Source organism: Cricetulus griseus (genome assembly GCF_003668045.3).
Source record: "Cricetulus griseus strain 17A/GY chromosome 1 unlocalized genomic scaffold, alternate assembly CriGri-PICRH-1.0 chr1_0, whole genome shotgun sequence".
In the NCBI taxonomy this organism is placed as follows: Eukaryota; Metazoa; Chordata; class Mammalia; order Rodentia; family Cricetidae; genus Cricetulus; species Cricetulus griseus.
In genome coordinates, this window is record NW_023276806.1 from 147,330,890 (window position 1) to 147,347,301 (window position 16,412).

The following is a 16,412-nucleotide window of genomic DNA, read 5'->3' on the forward strand; positions in this document are numbered from 1 at the left end:
CATCAGTCTGGGATTCATGCACTCCCCCTTGTTCAGGTCAGCTGTTTCTGTGGGTTTCACCAGTCCAGTCTTGATCTCTTTGCTCATCGATCCTCCCTCTCTGCAACTGGGTTCCAGAGTTTTCAGTTCAGTGTTTAGCTGTGGGTGTCTGCCTCTGCTTCCATCAGCCACTGGATGGCATATAAGGTAGTCATCAGTCTCATTATAGGGGAACGGCATTTAGGGTAGCCTCTCCACTATTGCTTATGTTGCCAGTTGGTGTCATCCTTGTAGATCTCTAGAAATCTCCCTAGTGCCAGATCTCTCCTCGAACCTATAATTGCTCCCTCTATTATGGTGTCTCTCATCCTGCTCTCTTCTATTCTTCCCCCAACTCAACCTTCCTGTTTCCTCCTCTCCCCCTCCTTTCCCCCTCTCTTTCTCCCAGCTCCATCTCCTCTACCTCCATGCTCCAAATTAGCTCAGGAGATGCTGTCTCCTTCCTCTTCTCCAGGGGACCATGCATTCTTCTCTTGGGATCCTCCTTGTTTCCTAGTTCCTTTGGTGATGAGGATTGTAGGCTGGTAATCCTTTGCTCTATGTGTAAAATCCATATGAGTGAGTACATACCATGTTTGTCTTTTTCTAACTGGATTACCTCACTCAGGATGGTTTCTTCTAGTTCCATCCATTTGCCTGCGAATTTCAAGATTCCATTGATTTTTTTTTCCTGCTTAGTAGTACTCCATTTTGTAAATGTACCACATATTCTCAATGCATTCTTCAGTTGAGGGGCATCTAGGTTACTTCCAGGTTCTGGCTATTACAAACAACACTGCTGTGAACATAGTTGAAGATATGTCCCTGATGTATGAATGTGCATTCTTTGGGTATATGCCCACGAGAGGAGTTGCTGAATTATAATTTGCATATTCACATATTTATATCATATGCATACTTATATAAATCCACATACTTATAACTTGGATATTTTCCTCCTTGAGGTTTATACCACATTTTTTTCTAGTTCTTTTTAAAAAGTCAGTACAGAATTTTGGTGTGATTTTCTCTGTTTCTCTTCTACTTGGCTTGACACTGTACACAGTAAACACTAGTTACAGGGACAGAACCTACTGCTACCTGTGTAAAAGAAAGTACTCACTGCTGCTGCTCAGCCACACCTTGGCATGAGGGCAGTTGTTCCAGTTCCATCTCTAATCAGGGCATCCAGGTATTTCACTAATTCTTGGAAGCTTTTCTCTCAGAATCTATGTGTCCCCAGCTGCTCCATGGTGACCAATTTCAAATGATATTAGTGGAGGGGACAGGACTGAATCCTTCCCTCTTGTGGTCTTCCTGGTGGAAACCTTGAACCTCATTTTCCTTCTTGGAAGGCACCTTATTCCTCCCCCAGGCATCCCCTGCCCAACCCCTTTCGCTTCCTGAACTTGAGTCTTTTAAAGGAGAAAAAACTTATTCTACATTCATTGAACATGTCTTCTTTCTTACTTAGAGTGTGCTAGAAGGTAAAATTGTGCTTAAGGTAGAAATGAGAAAAGGGGAAAGAGAAATTTACTAAGGGTGACATGATTAATATTTTAGGATGTGATCTACCACACCTACAGTAACATTGAATATAATCCACAAAGCAAAAATATATGAAAACCTGTACAAAGTACATAGCTGGTCATGGTGTAACAATATATTATGATTATAAGAAATTTCAGAGTTTTATGATGCTCAGTCATATTAAGGACATTCACATTAAGGCATAGAAATTAGGTTATATAAAGTAGTAATTTAAAAATATCAATAAACATATTTATCATTTATATACTTATGAGATGATGTTTGCAAAAAGATTTCTCTGAGGAGCCTGATGTCTGGGTCTAGGCATATTGTTTCCACTTAATTTCAGACTCGCCTTACTGATGAAATTAAAAATTCCCCAAACAGTAAAGTATTGATATTATATTTTTGAATTTTTTTAATTAGAAGAGTGTCATAACATGAGACTAGTAGTACAGATACATGTCTTTAAGATTTTATTTTATTTATAACAGTCTAGTGTGTGTGTATGTGCATGTGTTCCTGTATGTGTGCGTGTGTGTGTGTGCAAGCACATGTGCATACACATGCTGTATATCTTAGCATGTGGAAGTCAGAAGACAGACTTCATGAGTTTGGTTCTTTCTCCCACAATGGGTGGCGTAGAAACCACTTTACATGCTGAGCCATCACAGAGGCTCCGTTAAGACAAACTTCCTGTGTTTTTTGAGGATATCAATACCCTTGGATGTTAGACTGGAAGGGAACCTAGACAATATCTTCTTAGAGGAGAGAGATTTGAAAACTAAATGATTGAGTCATTTTCCACCTAGGTTTGTTTTATATGTATAAAAAAATTTTCATGCATGCACCCGTGTACATATTTACATACATAAAAATATGTATATAGTTGTATTTTCATAGTTTAAATCATATATTTTAAATATATAAGCTAGATAGTAAATTATTATATTAAAATAGTTGTTAATTTGTCAGTGAATAATTTTTAATTGCTCAATATTTATGGAGTATTTTTATTTAAAAACTTAATGTCCCATGCTAATCTAGAATTATCTTACTTGTAACTTCACCAGGATTTGGAGAAGGACCATATATGCTGGCAAGCTATGGGCAGAGCGGCCTTGTTCTAGGTGCCAATATGACCAGTAGAAGTGTTTTCTCTTTGCCAAGAAGTAGTGATCATGGTAATTTGTTTTTCATTTTTATGATCACTCCAGGCCTTTTTAAAGAGAAGACATCCTGTAAGTATAATTGAAAACGTAAATTCAGTTTTCCATTTACAATTTTTCATTAACCATCCCCCAAGTATCAACTGGAGATTTCATATTCTATGACATTTTCTAAATTCCCCAAAGAATATAAAACAAAATCTTGGCTTAACTATTGGCATTGCTGTTAGAACTGCAGATGTTTGAGGTTTTTGTTTGTTTGTTGGTATTAAGTAACTCACTGTAAATGTTTTTCAGCATTAACCAGTGAACTTACTTTGAAAACATTTAAAAGCCAGTCAGTCCATTCCTCATGTCAAAGGATTTTACTTCCAGGTTAACGTGAGAAGGAAGGATATGATTTAGCACCACATGAGCTGATTATGAGGTGTATATATCCGAGTGTAGACAATCACCTAGATGGTGTTTTGTCTTCAGTACACCTCCTCTGTCCTTGTCTTGGGTGTTGAATCTGCCTTTGCTCACTGGCTTGTACCAGCAGGTTGTCCTAGGCTTGTATCTATCTGGCACCTGTTCTTACTGGTGGATGTGTTCCTTCTGATGGCGATGCCAGGCTACATTTCAATGTAGTCTACCCAGAACCATGCACAGGTTTTGGACAAGTTCAAGAAAAAAATGTGAAATGAATGAATCTGATGAAATGCTCACTTTTCTGAGAAAACTCCCCCAATCCTCCAGTTTGAATGAATACCTTCTTTCCCGTGATATGAGCTCTGCAAGCATCCATCACCTGAAGTTTTAATTTATGCTAGGTGCAACGGTTTTTCCTTGTAAAAAAGTTATTTTATTTTATTTTGCATCTTTCATTTCTCAGTCATGATATTTGCAAGTGTTTTTAAGGACAAAAATAAATGTCTTTGGTAACATTGTATTTGATAGGTTTTTCTGATTTTATAATTTATAGTGACTCCTCTTCCTGAAAAATATAATTTTTAAAAATTAACTCAATATCTTAATTAAAATGTGTTTATAGCAGGAGTCTTATACATATAAGGGGCAGTTTCAAAGTAAAATGATAAAATAAAATCATAATTATGCAATTCTTTGTAAAGCCTGGTTGCTCATTAGCCATTTTGTCATCTTTTGATAAATAGATGATACTATTGCTTATGTAACATTTTCTCAATGTAGAAAAAATCCCTTATGAGAACCATTTTTCCTTAAGATCCCGTTAATATGAAAGTACAGTTGGTTACACACTTAAATTAGTATATTTTTGTTTCTTCACAGTTTTCCAGGTAAGTGGTTTGTAGGTTTTATATGTGAAAATATTACAGCTTATGAATATAGATATCAGTTTTACATTTTCCCTCCAAGGGCATAATAGAGACATTTGAAATTAGAACTTTCCAGAGATTGGTTTTGGGAGGGTCCATTGTTATTCATGCCTTTTCTCTTTGAAGTCTCACAATTCATGTCCAATGTGCCTCAGATGGGCATTAATTTTGTATGGTGATGTGTTTGGCTATTTGTAACCTTGTAAATGAACATTGTGATGCCTGTGCCTGTGCCCTGCCTTCCCCTGAAACCCTAAGTCATCATGACGCTCTGTTTCACAGCGTTGGCTCTTATTTCCCTGGAATCTGCTGAAAGGCCAAACTACTTTCTCTACGTCCATGACAATGACACTCTTGGCTTGTTGCTGTGGCAGGCAAACTCAGTATTTCGTCAGAGAGCAACGTTTTTCCACCATCGAGGGCTCTGGATTCCTGGTTACAGTGCATTTGAATTATACAGCAAGAAAGGCTTCTTCATCGTTTTCACTGATTCTAGTGTCAAGGCATCAAAATATGATGATTCAGAAGAATTCAAGCAGTCAAGTAGCTTCAGCATAGAAGGTGTGCTTCCTGAGAACTCCAAAGAGAGAGTACAGATGTGTATGCTTTGCAGACCTTGTCAGATGTCAATGTTAAGTATCTGATTCAATGAGTAGACTTATGTGTCCCTAAACTTTCTACCTCTCAGGCTACTCAACTAATGGGAAATAATACTGATTTTTATCTACTACATTTAATGCATGGGTATAAATGGCTTAGAATAACTTAAATAACTTTATAATTATTTCTCCAAGTGTACTAATAGTATTGATTGGGCTTTTGCATTAGAACTCACTCACTCACTCATCTCATGTAATGGTCTAGTATTTGGATCTACTCCTTTCATATAAGACAGTTTCCTATTAATCTAATTCTTAGACTTGAAGACAGTGTATTTAGTATTTATCTCTGTCTTCTGAATTCAGTGATGTCTGAATTCATTGACCCCTGGAAAGTTTCCTTAGTTTTGCAGAAGCCTGATCTGGTTTCCAAGAATGACTCTTTTGATCTACAGCTGAGGAGCCCTACATGTCAGAAAGCAATCTTCTCTTTGTATGGCTGAAATCATACTCTGTTTTCAAAACCCAGTAGCTTCATTTCCATCTGAAGTCTCCAAACACTGCTCCATTTTAAACAATCTTCTGAAGGAGTTCAATATTGCTATTGCCTTTTCTACTGTGAATGCTTTTTTCTGAAAACCTCTTCAATGGGTACATTTCAGAAAACCCAAATTGCCCTTTAAAAGCGTTGCTGTAGCCTAAATATCAGAGTTCAAAGGTTCTAAGTATGGCAGGAGGTTTCATGTAATTGCAGCTGGCAGTGTTCTTACTCTAGCAGGGGACTCAAAGCATAGCCACAGGAGCCCCAATGCTTTCAGCATGTGTTTTCTTGGGTCTAGTCTAATGAGACAGAAGGGGACAGGATAAGCAATGTTATCATTTTCCTGGAGGTGGTGAGAATCCACTGAAGATTAGGATTCACCATAAACTAGTGCCCTGACCCCCACCACTCCTGCTTAGGTGATGGATGTCTTGTCTCTACATACTCCAGATACCCTTCAGCAGCAGAAGTTACAGAGCATGGCAGTCTGGAGTTTCCCATTCTGGGGGCCACTGATGTCTCTAAGCACAGACTTTTCAGGACATACTGGCTTAGCAAAACAGGCCTGGGTTAGTCTCAGTAGTTCCCCTCTATATGTACATAGTATATCCCCATGGCATTCTACAGTTATTGTAAGAAGCCCAAGTGGGACTCTAAAGGTTGGGGATAGTCAAGGCTATCTGGGGACATTTCCTTTTCCACTTGGTTCTTGAGAAGAAGTACTGGCATGCCTGCATAACATTCTGTAGAGTGGTGTAATTATTTTACTTCATTGGATGTAAAGTTGATCCCAATAAGCCTCCATTTCCCCTTTAATCCAGAAGTCTGCTCTACTAGAGCCAGATCTAGCAACCCCACTCAAGGTCCAGCAAAGGACAGTCAATAGCGTCACTTGAGGCAATGATCACTTGAGGCTTCATCCACCGAGAAACTACTGGTCTTAAAGCCAGTTCCTTTCTGGACCCGTGAACCAGAATGCCAGCTCAACCAGAGACTCCAGCTCAGCTCTGCAAACACAAAGAATCCTTCTGAAACAGACCATTTCCTTACCACACTTTAGAATTAAAGTCTTCCGGGAGCAGATTCAAGATGCAGATTTCAATTATCTTTTGTGCAGAGAAAATGTTGAGCTGTGCCAGATGGGGCTGCTCCATGATGTGGGAAAGAGAATATAGTACCTGATTTTGCAGGAGAAAAGTCTGTAACCAAGTGATCGAGAACTATGGAATTTACCGTTCAATCACACTGATTTGTTCTTTTGTATTCAAGCAGTACTTACCACTTATGAGACAATGTGCTGAGTTCTGTGGGAAGCGGTCGTGGAACATGCTCCCAAGAGCATGGCCTTGAGATGTGTGTTTGGTTCTTAACATTTTCCTTATTGCTGAGGCTGGAAAGACACTAGGATATTACAATGAAGACGTGTTTCATTTTAGATGGCAAGTAATGTTTCTCAGCAGAGTTGTGCAAGGATAAAATAGCATTAAGATTATGTTGTAAAAAGTAAAATTCTCAATTGCTATGATGGGAAAATCACTGAAAACACAACTCAACATGAAAGGAAGGAGAACATTAAACTCTTTGGAGGCTAGATCTTCATTTAGTCATTCAACCCAGATCTTCTGGTCACCAGGGAATTGCAATGCTTTTATCGGCCAGAGTATTATGATGAGGGAGAGGCCAGATATCACACCGGTTCCTATTGGAAGTATGTGTTTCAATGTGCTTAATCTCATCTTCCTCTTATTTTTTCAGAAATCCAGGCAGTGGTACCTTACAGGAGGATGTGTGAGTGGAGATATGAACCTTGTGCTACTCCTTGTTTTAGAACATGCAGTGACCCTGAAGCCCTAGCCTGCGCTTTCCTTCCACCGTAAGTAACATTGGTGCATAAACCTGCAAATCAGCAGATTCTGTCCTGGGCGATTTTTGTGTCCCGCTGAAAAACATCCCTTGTTAAGGATATGCTATTTAATCAACCTAAGGGTTGATTAAATTTTAATCTCAACTAGGTATTTGAGATCTCTTAATTCTGCTTGCTGCTAGGTAAGATGAAGAGGACAAGAGCTTGACCTCACATGGTCTAAGCATGGGTTGAAGCAGAAAATACCCCAAAGTGCTCCTATAGGATGTGCTGTGTGTGTTGTCATGTTGTTAATGGAAGAGACTTTTGATCTGAGAGAGATGCAAAGGTCCTGTGAAAAGAACATATCTGGTGTCATGCTTACTGAACAGCATGAAGGAAGTAAGAGCTCAGGCTAGAGAGCCAATGTGGCAAGCAAGCCTATCATGAGGACTTGGTCTTTTATGATGAGACAGGCAGCCCTGCCATAGTTTACACAAAGAAATGACAAGATCTGTCATTTTATACTTGAAATACATACTCCTGATGTGTTGAGCTGAAATGAACTGTTGGGAGTGGAAAGGAAAGGGCAGAATTTGCCAGTTAGAGTTTGCTTAGAAGGGATTTGGCTGGGCTGGCCTCCTCAGAGGTTGTGAAATCAGATAAGGGAGGTGTTTCAAACTGAAAGTGTGCTGACAGAATCAATGTGAGTGACAGGCAGAAGAGGAGTTGAGCACTCCAGCCTGAGCCCAGCTGGAGTGAAGCTGGATAATTTTCCTCTTTCACACTGTTCTTGCAAAGTATACTTTATTCTTCAAGTACAAACACCTGAGGCTTCAGAACATGGATTCCAGTTGCCCCAAATACCATGGCCCAATGTGGAAAGGGTTCCATGATGTTTTTATACTAACGAACAAAAGAAAGACATAAATGAAGGTATTTTTCAAATACACTAAATAGTAAATGGGGTAGACAGATTATAGCAAAGTGGGAAATATTTGCTATGGGCATGGGATACTGTCTGATGACATTCTGGGCTTTTGGATCAGGGGAAGCTAGTATTATCTGTTAAATTAGGACCTTCCCAAAGATTTTACTTGATAGTTGTAAGGATGTTAGACCAGACACACAGGTGAGAAGTGGATGGCCGGTAATGGGAGACTAAAGATAGCTCAAGAGAACTTGGTTCTGGATTTGCAGACTTACAGCCCTCCTCCATCAAGCAGTTCTAACTTGCAATCCACTAGTCTTGTAGAACCTTTAACATATATGTGGCTTTTGGGTGGAACTTCAGTTCACAATAGTGAAAACTGGACAACTGTCAGAAAGTTCAAATCATTTAACTCCATGGAAGACTATATTGCCCTTTGATGATATAAGGAAAATGCCAGAAAGAGGATACTAAACTTGAGAGTGAATATTCTTCATAGTCTCTGGTACCCTGGACACAAGGAAGAGGCAAAACAAAGCAGGGGTGTCAACATCTTTCATAAACAGGGATTTTGCTGTGAAGGGGAAAGAATGGTCCCACAGTGGGAGGGGATGTTTTGAGGTCATTTATATTAAAGATCTAGGAGTGTCTTCTCAGCATTATTATTACTATCTTGGTATTATGAATGCCCCAGGCATGTGACTGAGTGAGACCTAGGCCATCTCAGGAACTCTCAGTCTTCCCAAAGGAGACAGGCACATAAGCAGGGGCAACAGTCTGGGAAGAGAAGGGACCAAAATCACCAGTGCATTCAGGTGGCATTCCTCAGGCTGTGGAATTGCTAGTCTCTTTATACACCCTCCTTATTTTAGAGCAGACCAGCTGAGGCCCACAGAAGTCCCTCAGCTCTCCCTAAGCCACATAGTTTGAACAGAGAGGGTCTGGTCCACTGTACCTTGTTTACCAAGTGCTGTAAGAATAGAGAAATGAGAGGGAATTCTGTTGGTATCTTTAATTTGAAACGTGTGTGTGTGTGTGTGTGTGTGTGTGTGTGTGTGTGTGTGTGTGTGTGTGTGTAAATAAAGAAGTGTTTATTACCTTTCGGACCTCTCACAGTAACAAATGCATCTCATCTTGCACCTCCTGGTAGCTATGAGGAGGCAAGCAAGCTGCATGACCACATGGTGAAGATGAGCCCTGGGGAGGAAGTGAGCAGAAGATACAGATGCCTGTCACCAGGAGAAAAAGTTAGCTGGAACAGTAAATGGCATTTAGGTGCTCTCATTGTGTTTGTAGCACAGCCATTGTCTGAGGTGACTGAAGCCAGCTCCCTAATGCTTTTAGTGTATTGCCTTGGAGGTCTTCCCTTGAGGGGAAGTGCTGAGGGGTGACTAGTAGAAGATGCAGGAGGAAATGTTTACCTGCCAACCTCTTTCTCATTCCTGCATATCCCTTCCTGTCTTGTCCTCTGTGCTAAAGTGTCTGTCTTCTCTTGATTGTGCCTGTGGTCCAAGAGGACCCATGTACTAAGCTGGGTTTTAACATGGCCCTCTATCCCTCTTTTAAGAGCCCAAATGAATGATCAGTCATTTTTGCTTCAGAATATTTGAGTTTCTGGTACCAAGCAACTGTTAAAGACCAAAATGTTCCATGAAAATGAAAGCTGTGAGAAATGTGTCAAACAGTGTATTGTGGAGCACATTATGTAAATTCTGCTTATTATGTGTCTTTTATAGTCATTCCTCACACTGAGGCATTCTGTCTATCAGTTGTAAGTTGGCCATAATATTAGCTGTATGGCAAAGCAAAGAGAAGCCTGCTATGCGTGACTCTGAAGTTACCGATAAGGTATAAAATAATGGCTTTTGGAAAATGGTTTAAGAGGATGGGTATGAATTTTGTCCTGTACAAAGCATTGCAAAATAATTGAGTTAAACAAAACAAAACAAAAAGGATGACTTCATTTAACGATAACCCACTGGCTTTGCTTTAGCTTGTCAATTATCCTGTAACTTTAATTTCTCTTCTGCTGTGTGATAAAGTTTCAAATGCAATTATATTATTGGTTAAAGTTTTATTATTCAAGTCCATTGTATGAAACAAGCAGTCGATCATGTGTAAGCTATTTCTGTTTTAAAAGTATCTTTTGTAAATGTTCTATTTAAGACGTTGTTAACTGTCCCCAGTTAAGCCTGTTCAGTAGGAGAAAGTCATTGCTTCACAAACACTGCCCCCTGCTGCTGCTAACCCATCATCGTGTCAAGTTAGTTCATGTCCACCCAGAATAGAAAAACTGCACATCTTTGTCCAACTTATTAACACATGAAGCAACTGGAAGTGTTTGAAAATATGAAAAATATTATTACATCCTGCTAGTACATTGGAGAGGCAGATAATCAGGCCTTTTCATATGAATTCTCTGTGGTGTGTGTGAATCTAATAACTAGACCTGGCTGTACAGGACAGATTACAGTTCCTTCCAATAAGGAAACATTGGACCCTGAGCTTCAATGGATGATAGGAAAATACGATATCAGTCGACTTTGGTCTTATTCCTGGGGAAGAACAGTGGCCTACATGCTACCCTTAGGTTTGTGCACACAGTGTCTAAGCCCATGGCATCTTAAAAATTTTGAGACTGTCCCTTTACTTCTATGACTCCTACAAGTAATGTGGTTCCTTATTCAAGCCACACATCCTAGGTCTTGGAACTGGTCCTCCTCCATCTCATAATTACACATACAGTCATCCATATCACTGAATGAATTTGGGGACAAAACGCTAATACTCCTGAGAACTCCCCCTCCACAGCTATTCCTCCCTGTCTATATGAAAAGTCTCTCCATCTCTTCCCTGTGAGATCTCAAGTCTCTTTTCAGGGAGTTTAGGACTGAATTATAGGCAGTGAAAAACCACTGCTGATGTTGTTTTGTCCTACAGACCTCTTCAGGACCATAGTAGCCAAGCATCTTAGCAATCTGCTCACATATTTGAATATGGAAGTGAGAGTACAAGCTGGAGAGATGGTTCCGTGGTTAGGTGTGCTTATGGTTCTTAGATACAACCTGAATTTGGTTGCCAACATTCACAGTGGGCATCTCACAACTTCCTGTAACTCACAACTCTTCCTCCAGGTATCTGATACCCTCTTCTGGACTCTGTGAGCATCTGAATGCACATGACACACACACACACACACACACACACACACACACACACACACACACACATACACACACACGTGCACACACACTCTTACAAATAAAGAAGTAAAAGTAACCACAGAATTGTTATAGCTATAAAAAACACTCCACAGATTGTTTTTCCTTTTACATTCCCACCCATTTCTAGAATGTGAGTTTAGTGCGCCTCAAACAAAAGTGCATACTTTCAACATCTGTATTCAAATTCTGCCTCCATCTGTTTCAATATAGTGATATCTTTTTATGAGCTCCTGGTTTTCAGTTTCATAAATTTCAGAAGTATGAGGCAGTAGTGGTAAACAGAGTTCTCCCAAGTGTCTGATGATGATTTTAAACACGCTAAATCTCATTTACAAATGTTTAATGTAGATTTCTCTAGTTACACTTTATTCTATTTATTTTTTCATTTAAAGGGTTGAAGGATGCTTGCCGTACTGTCCCAAGCATATGATCCTGGATGAGGTGACCCTTAAATGTGTTTATCCAGAAGACTGTAAGTGTGGACATTGCTTAATTTACTGTTACAAATGAAAATCTCGGATAACTTTTCCCTGAGGCAAATGGTTACACTCAGAAGTTTGAGATAGACAATAACTTATTTCAATCTCCCTTCTGTAGGACTTAAAAAAGTAATTCCCATAGTTTTTTTTTTTTTAAAAATATGTGTAGGTTGCTTTTGATATCTCTTTCTTGTGATTTCTTTCCTAAATATTTCCCTTGAAAGCAAAAAATTGTATGTAAATTAGGAGGGTCTTCTTTTATGTAAATACAGATTAAGGCAAGCCTCCTCTGTTTCTTTTCAGGCATACCACTGACTCCCACAGAGCCAGCATTAATGCCACCAGGTAAGGTGTCATACCCATGTGTTTGTGTATTGCTACAATTTTAAGCAGTAAAATTAGCATTCAGCAATATACACCTTGGTCCATTTATTCCAGCTGCTAATACATTGACTACCAAATTGGTAAAAATCCCAGAAGTGACTTTGGTTTTATTAAGGGCTGTGTGTAAACTCTGCATTTGGTCCACCTCTTTCTCCATTTCAGTTAGTGTAGGCTACTAAGGCTTCTTCTAAATTCATGATAATAGAGTTGACTTTCAGAAGATGCATATAACACAGAATATTTTAGATTCTGTCCAGGCTTCTGAGGAAACATTTGGGGCTTCTACCCTCACATACCTCTCTACTATGAAACTTGCTCCATGAAATGATTTCATAAATCCACTCATAGAGTTTTACCAAGCTTAATGTACTCCTCCTTGGGTTGTGATTTACAAAGGTTTAGTTTCAGATACTATATTTGATTATCCTCAGTTGAATAATACGTTGCTTCTCTCCAGACACTTGGTTAGGGTGGAGATGTTCAATAATTCATGGCCTCTACCTTAATATAAACAATTGTTGTCAAAGTATTGTAAAGCAAATAGCCCTCTATGTATATAGTTTTCAACAAAGCATGGATCAAGAGTATTTGGAACAAATATTCCTGTGGGTTAATGACATATCAAATATTCCTCTTATCATTCCCTAAAATATAAGCTAAATTATTATTTGTAAACTTTTACATTAACTAGGCATAAGTCATTTAACAGATGAGTTAAGTACACAGAAAGGCACCGTAGGTTATATGCAAATAACACACTATCTGATATCAGTGACTTGATCATCTACAGGTTATGATATTTTTGGTGGGTCTTGAATTGATCCCTCAACAATACTGAGGGACGACTGTATTATAATGCTGGCATGTAGGAACAACTTACTGATGGCTATGGTTGTTATTTTGGAGGTAAAGCCTCAAAAATTATCAGTAGAGTTATCAGTAGACTGAAGGTGAGTGTCTGAAAGAAGTAAAAATATGCTCTAGCTTAAAAGCCCAACATGTGAAGATTTGGAGGTAAAAGGGAGTATGTAGCATGGAAGCAAATGTATTTTAATATTCAGAACTGAGCCAAGGGGTTGGATGAAAGAGATGATCTGAGGTAAAAGGGCCATGCCAAAAAGAATTGGGTTTTATTTTCTGAAGGCAATTACTGAAGGATTTTAAGTAGTCTGTGATGTTTCCCAAATTAGAGCCTCATTACCATAATCACCATTCTTATAAGTTAATGTTTATTGCATGTTTATTATGTGCCAGTCACTGGGGCATGGACTTGGCATACACTTAGTGCTTGTGGAGATGAGGAATTGATCTATCATTGTCAACATTTATGCTGGGAAGGGCCAGAGATCCTTTTCCTACTTCACTGAATCTATGAATGAATAAGTCTATGGAATAAGACTCAATATTCTGCCATCAAGGACATAGACTGTTAATTATGCATAATGCTGTTTGCTTTGATCTCACAAATCAATATTCAACATATATCTAAAATGTTTAAACTGATGAGCCATAATAATTCATATGTAGTGCGTATGTATTATACTTCATAAGCTTCAACAGAAATATAATTTCTAGTTGTATATAGAATGTATATGTACATGTATATTTATTTCCCTAAGGTGTCCACCAAGTTTAAATGTAAGAATAATATAAAAATCAATTGTCTTTCTCTACACAAGCAATTCAACATCTGGAAAGGAATGAAGAAAATCACTATTTACAGTGACATCAAAAATTAATAAAATATGCTGGGAGTGGTGGTGCATGCATTTAATCCAAGCACTAGGGAGTCAGAGGAAGGCAGATTTCTGTAAGTTCAAGGCCAGACTGGTCTACATAGTGAGTTTCAGGCCAGCCAGGACTACATAGTGAGAACCTGACTAAAACAACAATCATGAACAACATAAAATACTTAAGAATACATTTAGTAAAATAATAGTGGGCTGAAATATGGTTACAGTGGAATATGAAAAACATTCAAAGAATTAGGTAGAACAAAACACACAGGAAAAAATCCTGCATTCATAGATTAGGAGAGTTTATATTGTTGAGGCAGCAACACATGATATACTCTGCAGAAATTGACAACGTGATTCTAAAGCATTTGAAAATACTAATATTTTTGAATAGTCAAAACAATCTTTAAAAAGACTCATTGAATATAGAGACCCACACATCTGAACTTTAAATGTCCTGTAATTGTTATGAGATCTCAACCAGCATAATTCTATAATCAGACACTACTGGTGACCCCTTGATGATTGTAACATCATTGTAACAACATTGACCTGTAACAATGTGTCTTTTGCTTTGAAGAATATACAACCACCCAGCCACTAGACTTCCTGATTTTTGTGCTGTGACTGGATGAGAAATTTATATCATTTTACTTGGGAAATGAAGTCCTTATTAAACCCCATTCTCTTCATGAGTCAACATCTAGACATATGATAACATAAACATTGTTCATATGATAAATGAGTGGGATTTTTAAAATACATTTTTTTTTTTTTGGTTTTTTGAGACAGGGTTTCCCAGTGTAGCTTTGGAGCCTATCCTGGCACTTGCTCTGGAGACCAGGCTGGCCTCGAACTCACAGAGATCCGCCTGTCTCTGCCTCCCAAGTGCTGGGATTAAAGGCGTGTGCCACCAATGCCTGGCTTAAAATACATTTTAACTGTTAGAAACTATAAAATAAAACACATATAAAAGTTACCTACAGAATTAACTCAGATTGAATAACAGTTATTCTATATATTACGGTAGACTAAAAATAGCTCTTCAAATGTGTATATCTCTTCATCTCCTATTGGTGTTTAATGGCAAATGGACTTTGATGTGAAGTTGTTGACTGATTTGCCACTAGCCTATCATCTGGGAATCTTGACCTGAATTATCCATGTGGGTTCAGTAGAGTAATGGGGTTCTTATAAGCATAAGGGACAGAGGTTTAGTGATGAGATGAAGAAAATGATGTGACAGCAGATATGGGAGAGAGACAGAGAGAGAGAGAGTTGGGGGAGAGGGAGAATGTTGTTTTAAAGAAGGGAACATGAGCCAAGGACTCTGGGCAATCCGGAAGGGCCAGGGAAATATTCTTCCCTAGTGCTTATAGAAGAAAGCTGTACCAATGCTTTGATTTTGGGGTTCCCATCTCTAGAGCTGCAATATAACAAATTGGTGATATCTTAAGTTACTAAAATTTGTGATAATTTGTAACAGCAATGGGAAAATGCTGCAGTGTTTTAAATCCTGCAATTCCAGCTGGGGAAGATTCCACCCACTTGCCTCAGCTTTTCTGTAGTTCTTCAGACCGAGTATTTTAGACATGGTGTTAGTACTGATAGAGAATTCTAGAAAGTATGTTGCACATTAGCCTACCGATGATGCTTTCCCTTTCTGTGTGTTGATCCTCCATCACACCCACACTGGGTTGCCACACTGTCCAAAGCAGCATCTACTCTGCCTGAGAGGAGCCCAAGGAGGCTGACAGGAAAAGGGACTAGATTCACAATTTAATCTTAAAACCCAATGGTGTTTGTAACTCTGGAGGGATATTTGATGACTCCCTTAATATTTTTATCTCTTCAGATTGTGCTATGTCATCTAATCAATGAGGCTGCTATAGAAATGTCATTAAATTTAGAATCTGTCCATACTATTTACTAGATTTGTTACTGGCTTCATTTCTATATCTGTAAAATTACAAAGGTATTTTTTAAATCTACTTTACTCAGTACTTTGGAGGACTGAATGAAATAATCTATGCAAAATTCCTTAGCACAATTTTTTTTTTTATCTCATGGGGCATCCTTACATGGTAGTTACCATACCACTAACAGGGATGTGTTTTTATTTCTTGTAGATGCAGACATGGTTACTCCATCAGATATTACTCCTACCACAGGGTTGGAATGTGAGGTAGGATTGTGTGTCTCTTTTGGCTGTTCATTGTTTCTCACAGCACTTACACTAGACTGTGTGTTACTATACAAACACAATCTTCCTTTGGTACAGTGCCCAGTTATTTGCTAAAAGAGAAGCAGGATATACATTACATTTCTGTAACTGTGCTTTCATTGTGTGTGTGTGTGTGTGTCTAGTTTTGTTTTTTTGTTTGTTTAGTATTATATTTGGATGCCTTTGGTTTCCCGAGGAAAGGGAGAAAGAAAGGGTGTGGATTTGGGTAGGAGGGGAAGTGGGGAGGATCTCCCAGGGATTGGAGGAAGAGAAACTATAAATTAGAATACGTAGCATGAAAAAAAATCCATTTTCAATAAATGAAAAAATAGAAAACCAGAATTATCTGGTGGGGTTTTTCTGTAAATTGATTCATAAAAATATTTGTTGTACAAAT

General features: G+C 38.5%; 1 protein-coding gene across 1 annotated transcript in view; it reads left to right on the plus strand.

Moving 5' to 3' along the window:
- Otogl (otogelin like) overlaps positions 1 to 16,412 on the plus strand; it is a 136,465-nt gene that overhangs the window by 87,093 nt on the left and 32,960 nt on the right. Inside the window, exons 32-37 of the mRNA XM_027392463.2 lie at positions 2,622 to 2,789; positions 4,337 to 4,615; positions 6,950 to 7,067; positions 11,585 to 11,664; positions 11,975 to 12,016; positions 15,921 to 15,976. Of these exons, the coding sequence (XP_027248264.1) occupies positions 2,622 to 2,789; positions 4,337 to 4,615; positions 6,950 to 7,067; positions 11,585 to 11,664; positions 11,975 to 12,016; positions 15,921 to 15,976 (743 nt within the window). The remainder of the gene's footprint in view (positions 1 to 2,621; positions 2,790 to 4,336; positions 4,616 to 6,949; positions 7,068 to 11,584; positions 11,665 to 11,974; positions 12,017 to 15,920; positions 15,977 to 16,412) is intronic.